We start from the raw sequence: 12,741 nt of genomic DNA on the forward strand, positions 1-12,741 counted from the left end.
GGGGGATTAATGGCAATGCGTCTTTTACTGAAATAAATTTTTTACTTAAACATTCACACTTTGATCACACCTCATACACACACACACACACACACATATTGTAAAGACAGAGGAATTGTAATGGTGTCACTAAATCTTCTATTTTGAGATTTGGATCACTGGTATAATTTGATTTAACAAGTGTAACTAGCTTGGGACTTTCTGAAAGCTTTCCTTTCTTTCTTTGCCTCTTAATGATTCTGCTTCCTATACATTTACTATGCATACCAGTTTCAATGTTTCTATTTGCATTGGCCTCGTGCTGGCCCTGTGACTTGGGAGAGGTTTTGTGTCTGTGTGGGATCCACTCCTAGTAGCTCCAACTTAAATCTAAATAACATATGCAAAGGTTGGAATAACCGGTTTAACTGTACTTTCCCCCATTCCCATGGACAAAGCCAAACTCAATAGAAAATTCCATTACAGGCCAAAGCAACTTACATCCTGGTTAGAAAATATAAAACAAGTCGAGAGGCAGTGATTTGCAGTAGTTTCCAGCAGACTCTGCCAGCCAATCCTTCTCTTACTTTAATAAATCTTCCTTCTATATGTCTACCTGTCTCATGAATTCCTTCAGGACCCGAGCGAGCAGACACCATATTGTTTTATTCTGGTACTTTAGCAAGTATGTTTCAAGGTAACTTGTTTTCTTTTTTTTTTTCCTTAGAGCAGTTTGATAAATTTTACCTTTGTAAGCAGTATTGAAACACATATTTTTCTTCCTATCTGATCCATCCAGAAATCTGGAGACTGAATAAGTATTATTATTTTCATGGCAATATGGTTGTTTGCATAAATTCAATAGGAATCTGTTCTCTTTATGATAGGATACAATTGGAAACTCTTGATAAGGCTGGAATATCATGTTTGAAAGAGACATGCACAGACTCTGGCTATCACCAGAAAGCTTTAAGGAATTATGAGTGACTTTGGAAGCCAATAAAAGCCTGTTGGAAAAACAGCCTGGGACCTTCCTTCCATGTTTCACAGCAGTCTTTCTGGTAAGGAACAAAGGTTGCTTTCCTGGGAGATGGCAAAGGAACAACCTCCAGACATTTTCAGGGACCTCAAGAACCTGAGAAATACAACCAAATCTAAAGGTAGTGCAAGTGAAGTCTAATGGCAGGAAGGGCTAACTGAAGTTCAATCTGGAGATTCCTTATGAAATTCCAGCGAAGCAGATTTAAAGGAGCTTGTACAAGTCTGATCAATTGCTATTCTTGTTGTACTTATGAAAATAACAGACCAACTTTATTGAAAGTAGACTATGCAATGAAATTAGTCTTCATTTGCCTATCTTTGATAAAAATGAGGGTGACTTTAGAGAGAAAAATTGCTTCAATAGAAACCATAATGCGCAATTGTGGATATTAGACCCTAGTTTAGTTAATTATCTGTAGTTTTATTTTTCACCTGTGAACTGAATTTTTCTACTGAAAGTATTTGGATGCAACCCTCTCAACTAGTGTTTCATTTTCCTTCCATCCTTTGTCTTGGAATTATTGAAAACTAAAACTGTTTTTGTTTTGTTTTGTTTTGTTTTCCCTTGCAATTGCAGACTGCTGCTAGATGACACAGTGTAAACTTCAGAGAAATCATCAGCCATGTCTCAGTGACTGGTGCTGTGTAAGAAACACAGAAGGTCTGCCTGAGCTGAGCCCATGATGACATCAGAGATTCAGAGTTCGGACCAGGAGAATCTATCAGATTGTCACACTGCCTGCCTTCATTACTTTTTATTCTTTGTCTCATAGTAGGTTCCTGTCCTACCGCTTCTACTGTTGCTGTGGTCTCTGCTTATAAATTGAATCCCCAGATTACCCTCTCCAAGGCTCAGGGACCATCAGAAGTGGGCGTGTGACACTGTAAGAGCCGGATAAAAGGGGCACGATGGGCAGACAAATCTGACTCCTTCTTACAGGTTATTCCTCCCTCCTGTGGAGCCTGGAACCCAGTTGCCCTATTTCCCTCAAGACTGAGGGATAAACAAAAAGGGAGAATTGTAACAGTGAAAGGCGCCGGCCTGCATTTGTCCCATGACCCTCAGGCTAACAGCTCCTGCTACAGGTATGCTAATTAATTAGAGGAATGCTGCTTCAGGCTTGAGTATTTTGCAAAAACAGCCCCTAGTCAGGATTAGAAAGCACAGTCGGTAATCACAAGATTGCCACGGGGATATGAAAGTCAATTTGGGGAATGTAATCAATAATGTTGTAAAGATGTAGGGTATCCGATGGACACTTGTGTCATTAGGGAGACCACCTCAGGGATGATGTAGATGCCTGATCACTGCACTGTACACCTGAAGCTGAACAATAATGAATGTCAACTACAATTATATATATATATATATATATATATATATATATATATTTACCAGAAGCGGAGTACAGCATTAGGAATAGAGGCAGTGGAAATGTAATGGCTGTGTGCGACGTCAGAGGGATAGTGGATGGGGGCAGGGGGATTGTCACTGTGTGAGGGATATAAATGATAAATGTCTAACTATCATATTGTTTTGTGCACCTGAAACTAATTTAAAAAAAGTTAAAGAAAACAAACAAAATAAAACAAAACAGCCCTTAGTCAGACGGCCGCTCCTGAAGAGCTGGAAGAGTCTGTGCTTCAAGGAGACTTCACACCCCCTTGCATCCCTGTGGGCACCCACTGCTGTCTCCAGTCCCCACCCACCTCTGGCCCCGCCCCTCCTCCCTTCACCTGACATCAGACCACTGAATTTGGGACGCCCCTAAAATGGATTTGCAGAAGCATTCAAGTCCCCTGTCTTCTCAAGCTGGTGCCTTCTCGATCAATAACACTTCCCTTATTCCAAACTCTGACATTTTGAGTTTGGCCCTTTGAGTGTCGGGCACACGGACCTTGAACTAGTAACTTTTCCTTTCATCATAAACCTATAACCTAGTAGGTCAACTCTTCTCCTGAGTTCTGTGGGCCACTCTAGCAAATTAATGAAACCTGAAAAGGAGGTTTGGGAACCTCTGATTTATAGCTGGTTGGTTGGTTAGAAGCAGAGACGACAACCTGGACTTGAGACGGGCATCGCAGGGGGCGGGGAGTCTCATGGGATCGAGCCCTTAACCTGTGGGATCTGATGCCAACCCCAGGCAGGTGGTGTCACGAGAGTTGGAGAATTGCGTGCTGTGGGGAAAACGTCCTCCACACCTGGTCACTGAAGTATTGGGAGTAGAGGAAAAAAAGAGTTTTCCTCTTATACTGTCGCTGCCCAAAGCTCTAAGCTTGAGGTGGCTCTCTTCATGTAAAAAAAGAAATTAGCAAGTGTTAGGTAAAAAGGACATATCCGTACCAAACTGCAATTCTCTCCTTGTCAGTAATGAAAAGGATTGGAAGGAAATTGCAAAAGAAGTAATTGCCTTGCTCTATGGTCTTGTGCAAAGAGCAGCTCTATGATCCCATCTGTTTACAAAATGGAAAGGTCACGCAGGGGCCTGGAGTAAAACAAAAACAGTGCCAGCCCCAGCTCTGCTTGGGTGGGTGACCCCGGCTAGTGCCTCTCACACCCCCGAACCTCAGGTTGTCTGCTCTGTAAAATGGTGCCTTCCACTCTGTATAGTCCCTGTGAAGTTCAAGTAAGACAGATATAAGAGGACCTTGCAAACTCTAAAGTACGGTGTAAATATAAGGTAGATTTGACGCACCGTCTGTCTACCCATGAGGCAAAAGCCAAGACTGGACCCCAAATGCTGCAAGGAAACTGTCTCTCTCAGCTGGCTCAATCCTGACAGAGGCCTAAGTACAGAATGCTTCTTGGATCGATGGAGACTTCCAAGCACTCTAGAATGCCAAGAAAGAGGGATCCCAAGCAGTTCACTTACGTTGACTGAATTTTGGTGAACTCGGGGATTTCGTCTTTTTTCTTTCTGAAGAGGAACCAGTAGGTTAGGAGACCCACGATGAGTGAAAACAGAATTATGTCCGGCGTGCTGAAAAGAGACACTTCTTCAGCTATCGTCTCAGACGTGGTGGCGCTGGTGTCTATGTTGGAATCCTCCATGTTGATCAAGAAACTGTCGGGAGAAAAAAATGACAGACTTCAGTAGGGAAGGGCAGGGTCCACCTAAGGCCTGTTGGGGAGGACCCTCCCCGAAAGCTCAGCTTGGGCCTCATGCCCCAAGGGCTGAAGGAATAGGCTAAGCACCAGGGCAGAAGCTTCCTTCTCAGCAAGGCCCCTGCCAGGACACGGATGTAGCCCTGAATAGCAACTAAAACAGCAAGTGGCCCTCATGGGCCCAGCCCTGCCCAGCCTAGGGTGTACCTTAGGTGTAGGCTCCAGCTGGAGCTAGGACTGGGCCCCCTGCAAACAGAGAACAGAAGCCACTGACTCTTGGGACCACCAAGCATCGTCCAGTCACATAAGACACAGCAGAGGGGCTGGTTCCACATGAGAGACGTGAGCACTTCACCACAACCCTTTCCCCAAATGTGCGGCAGGCTGGGGTTGCCCCAAACTCCACACTCAGGTCCTCAGGAGAGGCTCTTGGATGGCTCCTGGGGAATAACCTCTGAGCCCTTGGAATACGATGCCTAGTAAGAATGTCTTTGTATATGCAGACAGTTTATGCCAGCAACACCGTTCAGGGTGAATGCTTGGGACTCTGAATCACATATCAGCCTGGCCTGTGGGGTGCTGGAGACTAAGTAAGCTCAGAGACACTGGCGCTCCATGCCTATAAGGCTGACTCCTGAAAACAACCCAGGACACCAGGCTCAAGTGAGCTTCCCAGCTGGCGCTACTTCACAGGCACTGTCACACATGGTTGCTGGGAGAATTAAGTACTGTCCATGTGACTCCAGGACAACTGGAAGCTACAAAGACAGATTTCCTGGTTTCTCTTGGACTATACCCTATGGAGCCTTTTCCTATGCGGATTTCAGTCTGTACCCTTCTGCCGTAATATACCATAACTGGGAATGAACAGCTTTTTTGAGTTCTGTGAGTCCTGGTGAATCACCGAACCCGAGGGTGGTCTTGGTTCACACCAAACTAGTTAGATCCCTTGAAAGATGTTCAACTGGCCCTTCTACCTTTGAAACCTGGCAGGTAGGCAGATCTGGTATGAGTCAACAAAGGCCAAAGAAAAAGTACATGCAACCTCAGAAGTCCACTTTTGTCACTGAGCAATGAGGCTGGGCTCAGCTCTGAAACTGCACCATTCCATTTTGCTGGTAATCACTGCTCTTACAATGGGGCTGCTTTCGCCACACCCATGACTCCCAGACAGGCAGGAACGCCTGTCATATCTCAGCAACTCAGGCAATAGGAGACCGCCTCATATCTGACCTCTGTTAGCTGACACTGCCTCCAGGAAACCACAGGGCCGGCCTGAGCAGTTAGAGCACCCGAGCGTCTGAGGCTCCTGGCATCAGCCCTCTTGGGAATGGGCCATTCAGAAAGGGCCCTCCAACTTCATTCTTTGCTTTCTCATCAATCTGAGGGGCTGTCTAATGGCTGAGTTCCTGAGATAAACTCAGCTTCTTCCTTTTGATATCTTACATTAAAGGCCAAACCTAACTCCAGGGTCCACAGAGAGTACTGTTTATATTTAAATATTAACTTATAAACACATTTAATATTTACCCAGTGTTAGTCAGGTCTTTCTTTCCAACCTTGTCAGTCGTCTGTCACGCCCACAAGCCTCCTGTCAAGCTCTCACAAAGCTTTGGAGAGAGAGGACCTGCTGGGATGGATTCATGGACTCAGGAAGGACCACAAACAGGAGGCAGCAGACACTCAAAGCCCTGCCGGAACCAGCTGGGGGTTCCGACCAGAACTAACGTGCTGACATGGGAAAGCCCCTAGCTGGCATCCCTCAAAGGGCAGCAGTCAGTGGACATCCGCTCCGTCCCCCCACCTTCCAACTCAGGTCACCCTGTGCCCTTACTTTACCAAGGGGGGAGCTAATGCACACGGAGCTAAAAGACTGTTTGTTGACACATACAAACAAGTTGACTGCGAACTCCAGAGAAAGCTCCTTCCTGGTGGGTGGTTTCTGGGTGATGGTGTGATGGAGGGCAAGGGAGACTGTGGTAGGTGCTCACACAATTCCATTCTTTTAATATGTTTGGTTCAAGCCACCCAGACCATTGCAATAGACTCCTAATAGGCCTTTCTCCTCGCAGCAGCCAGAGGGATCCTTTGAAAAAGTAAGTCAGATCACGTCACCTCCCTAATCAAAACCCTCAATGGCTTCATACTTAGTACAAAACCTAGAGTCCTTATCTGGCCCCTTGAAACCACTCCCACTACGTTTCTCACTGCTCTGCCCTTTCCTCACACTCACCAATCACACTGGCCTCAGGGCCTTTGCACATGTTAACATGTTGCCCAGGGCTCTCTCCCTCCCTTCCTTCAGGTCTCCACTCAAATGTCACCATCTCAGAGACTTTGCCTGACTAGCTATCTGGTCACTCTCCCTTCTCTTGCCCCTCACGCGCCGACCACTACCTGACATACATTTTTTCCCCCTCTGGCCATCTCCCTGCCAGGTCAGCCCACAAAGGCAGGGACTTCACTGTGTTCACACCCTGGCAGATAATGAGCCCCTAGTACAAACGTGTGGCTAAATGAGCATAGGATCCTAGAGTAGCTGGATTAGCAAAGCATGGCACACAGATTATGGACCGATTTTATGATCTGAAAGGCACAACGCAAATACATCATTACAACACAGTTTGTGAGGCTAAGTCTACTCTTTTCCATTCTTACTGTTTCTAATACCTGCACTTACTGCTTCCTGCAGCATTTCAGGCCTCTCCATCTTAGCTCAGAGTCAGGACACCACAAATCCCTGCACCACCGTGGAAACAAGCAGGCACTCCCACTGGGAACGTGACTGGTTCCCCGAAGGAGGTGGGGTGGGGCTCGGGCCCTGAAGCCCTCCCCAGCACACTGCACACTGCCAGCAATCGGAGCTGGGGTCTCAGCAGAACTGAGACTGCTCCCAGGAGCTTTGACTCTGAGGTGTGAAACTTCAGACAGACAAGAGCTGCAGAGCCCTGGAAAGGACCTGGCATTCATTTATCTGAGGCTGGTCTACAATGAGGAACTGGAGGGTCCAAATGGGTGAGGAGCTGCCTGCATGGCCAAACTGGAACAGGGGCCCCAGCTTCCCAGGGGAGGGCTACGCTCAGCACCCGAGTAGGAAGACCTACTGCACATGTGTCTCCCCCCTGCTCTGCTGTGAGCTCCTGAGGGAAGACCAGACTTGTGGGCACCTCTGAATCTGGCACACGGTGGTAGGGAAGGGCTCGCAGGCTGGCAAGAAGAAAGTCAACCTGGGAGGAAACACCTCGATCCCACACTCCCCACACTAGGGTATGTGCCTGGGGGCTGAAGCCGTGAACAAGCTGTTAAACCATTATTATCTCACCTAAACCATTATTTTCACACTGAAGCGCACACAAACACCCACCCACCTCTCCAGCCTGTAATTCTGAATCCCTGCCCAAGAATCGGTAACTTGAAGCATGCAGATTTAAAACAAATTTGGGGTGGCAGTGTTCCTATTTGGCAACCCCCTAGGACAGAGGTTCCCAAACTTTCTCAGGTCATGGAGCCCCTGGTATTTCAGTAAAATTTTCATGGTACTCTAGGCCCAAACTAAGTTCTATCTGGGAAATAGTTAGGTCTAAACAACCACCAAAAACCTAGCTTTGTAAGACACCAAGTCATCAAAAGGAATGTAGAAGGCCGAACACTGAAACTGAAGCACCCCAGCTAGTACTAGTTTGTTGACTAGTGGACTTGCCCTGCGTTAGAAAATTAGACACTGCTGGGAGTTTGCTGTGGTGCCCTGCGGCAGGCACCTCGGCAGTCTGGGACCCAAGACCCTACAACACAAAGTCACTCTCCTCTGCTGTGAAATATTCTTTCTTCCCCCCCCCCCTTTTTCCACCTCCCCCTGCCCTCCAGTTCAAGCCGCTGTTTCTCAGTCTAGTCGTGTAGGACACAGCTCCCTGGCCCATGCTGGTATTATGAGCCTTGCGCTCCCCCCAGCTGAGGCAGCCGGTCGCCGGTCGGCTGCTCACAGCGGCTCACTGCAGCTCTTGCCAGCTGCCGGCCACTCATTCTCATGGAAGCACACAATAGCCCACGCCAACCTCTGGCTGCTCATGGCAGCCCAGCTCCAGGGAGAGCTGTTGTTCACAATCTTAGCTGCAGAGGGTACAGCTCACTGGCCCATTTGGGAATCGAACCGGTGATCTGTGTTAGGAGCACAGCACTCCAACCACTTGTGAAATATTCTGATGGGACAATTTTGGACATCCTGCCTGATGAGTGTTCTCCATTTCAGGTGTGGGAGAGTGACCACAAGACTGTCTGAGGTCCCCACAGGCACCCTAAGGGGACTAGGGGAACCCTATGTGATCTTGCTGCCCTGTGACTTATTTCTTCTTTCCATGTTTAGTGGAAAGGAAGAACACTAGCCAGGGCAGAGCTCGTGGGGCCAAGTGCAACATTTCTCCGGAACAGAAAAGAAAAGAAATGGACATGAGAAAATAGAAAGAGTAACCTCTTAACTAGACCAGGCTCCTGCCACAGCCCTGCCACCTCTGGCAAATCCCTTCCCGGCAACAGGCTTTAATGACCCCCATCTGTAAACTCAGGCATAGAAAAGGGGGTAGGTCAAGAGACCACCCAAATAGAGCAGATCTGATTTGATCTTTTATTATAAATTAAGTTTTCATTTTTATTATAAAAGACAACATACATACAGAAAAGGGCACAGACAGACAGACAGACAGACAGGTGCTATTCCCCCTGAATTTCAGCAGCTGGCCAGTTCCTGCTGATCCTGCGCCCCAAGGTTAGCAACCCTAGTCCTAGTGCCAGCCAGCAGGCCGCCTGGCACACTGTGGGCCAGGAGTGCGGCAGGCGCTTCACCAGCTTCTGAAAGAGCAAAGAGGCAACAACAGAAGGGTCCTTTCCCCATCCAACTGTTTATAACATTGGAGCATAAAATTCCCTTCCAGGAAGTGGTTGGGGCTTTCATTTGCTATATGCAATCTCTGGTCAGTAAACAAGACTGACCAACCAAGCCGCCACTGACATAAGAATGAGCCCATCACGTCATGCAGCAACAAGGAAGGAAAGAAGCCAGCAGGCGCGTTAGTCCGCCCCTTCAGCATGCAAATCACCCAGCAGCAAACAGTCACTGTCACCTTGAGGCATCCCAGAAGAGGGTCTGGCATCCATCCCCCAGCTGCAGTGGGAACAGGTCTGTTGAGGTTCACAAACCTCTGCCAAGGTTTAGTGGCTTCAAGGTGAGGGAAAACCTAAAGGAAACAATGCCTGCTCTTGCCTAACAGCTCACTCTCCAGAGACTGAGAGCCCAGAGGAAAGTGCCTCCCCAAGGCAGCCTGCTAAAGGGCAGTGCTCAAAAGAGCAGTCAGAGCAGATTCCTCTCTAGCTCGTGTCCACAAACTTTATCATCCAAACCAAGATGTGGCCAGTGTAGATTGCTTTGGGTTTATACTGTTTCAGGTTCTCTAAGCTTCTTGAATCATCAGATTGGAGGACTTTTCAGCTATTATTTCTTCAAATACTTTTTTAGCCCCACCCTTTCTCCTCTCCTTCTGGGACTAGGACATAAGTGTGTTTTATTAGGTCCCACAGCCCTGCGGGTCTGTTCAGTTCTCAGTCTGGTTTCTCTCTGTCGTTCAGACTGGATGATTTCCACTGTTTTATCTTCAAGGTCACTGGGGATTTCCTCTGTCTTCTCCACTCTACTCCAGAGCCCGCTACTGAGTTTTTTGGGGTGTTTTTTGTACTGTATCTTCCAGTTCTAAGACGTCCGTTTGGCTCTTCTTTGTATCTTGTATGAGTCCAACGTCTGTGCCGTCTGGATGTTGCCATCTGTTGTCTTCTCCCAAGCAAGTTCAGATATTCCTAGTTCTTAGTATGGTAAGTGACCGTTTTATTGTACCCTGAACATGTTGTGTATTACAACACTCTACATCATATTTAAATCCTGTCTTTCATCAGGTCTCTGCCACTACACTGCTGGGGGATGCAGGGCGCCAACTCACTGCTGTCACTTATAGGCATATCCCAACAGCGACAATGCCACGGGGAGGCCAGGTGTGGGGGGAAACAGAGCTCTGAGGTTGAAGACGGGAAGACGGTCCAAAACAAAGAGGTTGCACCAACATCTGAGCTGGGTCATGAGAAATGAACAGGGTCCATCAGTCAGACAGAGAGATAAGAGAAGTTCCAGGCAGAGGAAGCATGTACCAAGGCCTAAACCATGACAGACCAGCAGCTGCAGCATCTGATGTGACTCAAGCAGGCACGATGGGCGCCTCTGTGTGTGTGGGTAAGGGTGATAAGCCTTTGAAGAGAAGTGGCTAAGGTCTTTGGGCCGTGGGCAGCTGTTGCTGACAGGACGAGGGTGTGGCATGATTAGAAAGGACTATGCCATAGGGAAGTGACCCGTACAATGGTGCTTGCACCCACAACATCAATACAGTCACAGAGCCTTGACCAAGGCAGTCGAGGCTAGAACACACTCAGGTTAACCGGCCACAGCAGCTGCCCAAACGCCCCCAGCTGACGACCTTTCCCCCAGATAACAGGGCTTATGGGTATGATCTGGAGACACATGACTGCCACTGTGTCTGATGCAATGATGTGAAAGAGGAAGGCAGCCAGGAAAGCTGGTCTGTGAAAGCATGACTTGGCAAGAAGTAGGCAGAAGAGCCAGCATCACTCAGCATAAATCGAGCTGACAAAGCCCACAGGGGCTGCCATTTAACTGCATCTGGTTGTGGAGAGCCACTCGGTCCTGTTTCAATCAGCCTCTTTGGGGCCTCAGCCACCTGGCCTGAACCCCAACTGAGGTGAACCCACTGTTCCCCTAAGCCTTTGGCAACGTACTCCAGGGCCTTCTGTGGGTATAACTTAATAACACTATTAAAAGTTAGCACAGGGCAATTTATGGGTACAAGATACTTCACAGCAGTTCTGTGCGAGAATAAAAAATATATATATATTGGTCTCTGCCTCCTGTTCCTGGCACAGAGCTCCTAAAGCCCTTGGAATTTCCTGGGTGATAGGAGTGTATTTTGTTCTAATGAGGCAACTCTGGTGGGCTCCTGGATGGGGCTGGTCACCAGAAAGACAAAGCCACGGTGAGAAGCGTGGGATTTTCAGTCTTCCCCCACGACACCCCCGCCCCAGTCTCCAGAGAGGGGAGACTGGAAATGGAGTGAATAATTGACCCATGCCTACATGAAGAAGCCACCATAAAAATCCCCGTGGTACCGGGTTTGGGGAGCTTCCAGGTGAACACATCCAGGTACTGAGAGGGTGATGCACCCCAGCTCCACGGGGACAGAAGCTCCTGTGCTTAACACCCTCCCAGACCCCCCCTTTTGTGTCTCTTCATTGGGGTATTCATTTGTGTATCCTTTATCATATTCTCAATAAACTGGTAAACAACTGCTTTCCTGAGTTCCGCGAGCTGTTTTAGCAAAATTGAACCTGAGGAGGGGGTCATGGGAAGCGCCATTTGTAGCCTACTGGTCAGAAGCACAGGTGACAACCTGGACTTGTGATTGGCATCTGAAGTGGGTGGGAGCAGCCACGTGGAACTGAGCCCTTAACCTTAACCTGTGGGGTCTGATGCTATCTCCAGGCGGGTAGTGTCAGAACTGAGTTAAATTGCAGGCCTCCCAGCTGGGAGCTGCAGAGAATAAAGGCTTGTTTGTGAGTGTGGGAGCCGCGTAAGAGGAAAGGAGAGACTCAGGAGGAAGGACCTGGTTTTTCTAACAAAGTTCATACTGGTTCATCCTCCTGACCCCTCCTTTGCCTCAATTAATTCTGAATACAAACAAGGAAAAGAGAAACACAGAAAGCTGAGGACTTGCCTTAGTTTACTCAGATGCTGGGCAGACCAGTTCTGGAGGCTGCTTCTGCCTCTGATGCATCAGCAGAAACAGGGGTGACAGTCTGACAGGAACCCCCAGAGAGCTATCAGAACACCCCCCACTCAGGCAGGTCATGCTACAGCCCACATGGCCCCGTCCTGCCTCCATGCAGCACGCCTGCAGCACGGACGGTGATGCTGCCACAGCCCCCCTTTACAGAAACAGGAGTGGGATGGGCCGATGCCCACACAGCCTTCCGAAGTGAACTAAAGGCTCGTTAATAGACGTACAGGTGGGCTCCGTACTTGGCATCAAGACGAACTGCAACACAATCAGAAAGAGTCCCCGGAATGGAACAGCCCCCAAAACACACCACATGAGAAACAGTCCAGGAACTGGAAAGGTTTACTACCCTAAAGAAAAGAAGATTTAGAGGCAGCTGACCTCCTCTTGGGGTAGTCGGCAAACAGGTGGGAGAGGCCTCAGAGTGCAGAAGTGGGGCCTGGTAATGGAGGGCAGAGACGTAACTTTCTGGCAAAGGGGCCTGGAAAGAGAATGAGCTGCTGTGAGGCATAGCCCCCCATCAGGCGTGTGCCCACAGAAGGCTGGGTAATCTGGGTTTGATGACAGAGTACCTGCCACTCCAGGAGCCTGGGACACAGACCAACCAAATTAATGTTCATTAAACTGAACTTGCTGATTTGTGACAATGTGGGGGAGGAGGGGACAACAACTCTCTGACCTGAATTAATACTTAAATATTGATTCTTGGATCTCTTTCACTGAACCCTTTAA

General features: G+C 48.2%; 1 protein-coding gene across 5 annotated transcripts in view; it reads right to left on the reverse strand.

The window, feature by feature from the left end:
* The window catches only part of POR (cytochrome p450 oxidoreductase), a 62,779-nt gene that overhangs the window by 31,182 nt on the left and 18,856 nt on the right, over nucleotides 1-12,741 (reverse strand). For 2 of the 5 annotated variants that reach the window (XM_019717669.3, XM_019717667.3), the window contains exon 2: nucleotides 3,894-4,085. In XM_019717669.3, coding sequence (XP_019573228.1) covers nucleotides 3,894-4,072 — 179 coding nt within the window. In that variant the 5' untranslated portion in view covers nucleotides 4,073-4,085. Of the gene's footprint in view, nucleotides 1-3,893; nucleotides 4,086-5,656; nucleotides 5,749-6,017; nucleotides 6,213-9,240; nucleotides 9,355-12,741 lie in introns of those variants that run through there. The other 3 variants (XM_074328410.2, XM_074328411.2, XM_019717668.3) reach the window with 3 other exon arrangements.

This window comes from Rhinolophus sinicus, chromosome 3, assembly GCF_057876585.1.
Source record: "Rhinolophus sinicus isolate RSI-liver-muscle chromosome 3, RSI-T2T, whole genome shotgun sequence".
NCBI classification, from domain to species: Eukaryota; Metazoa; Chordata; class Mammalia; order Chiroptera; family Rhinolophidae; genus Rhinolophus; species Rhinolophus sinicus.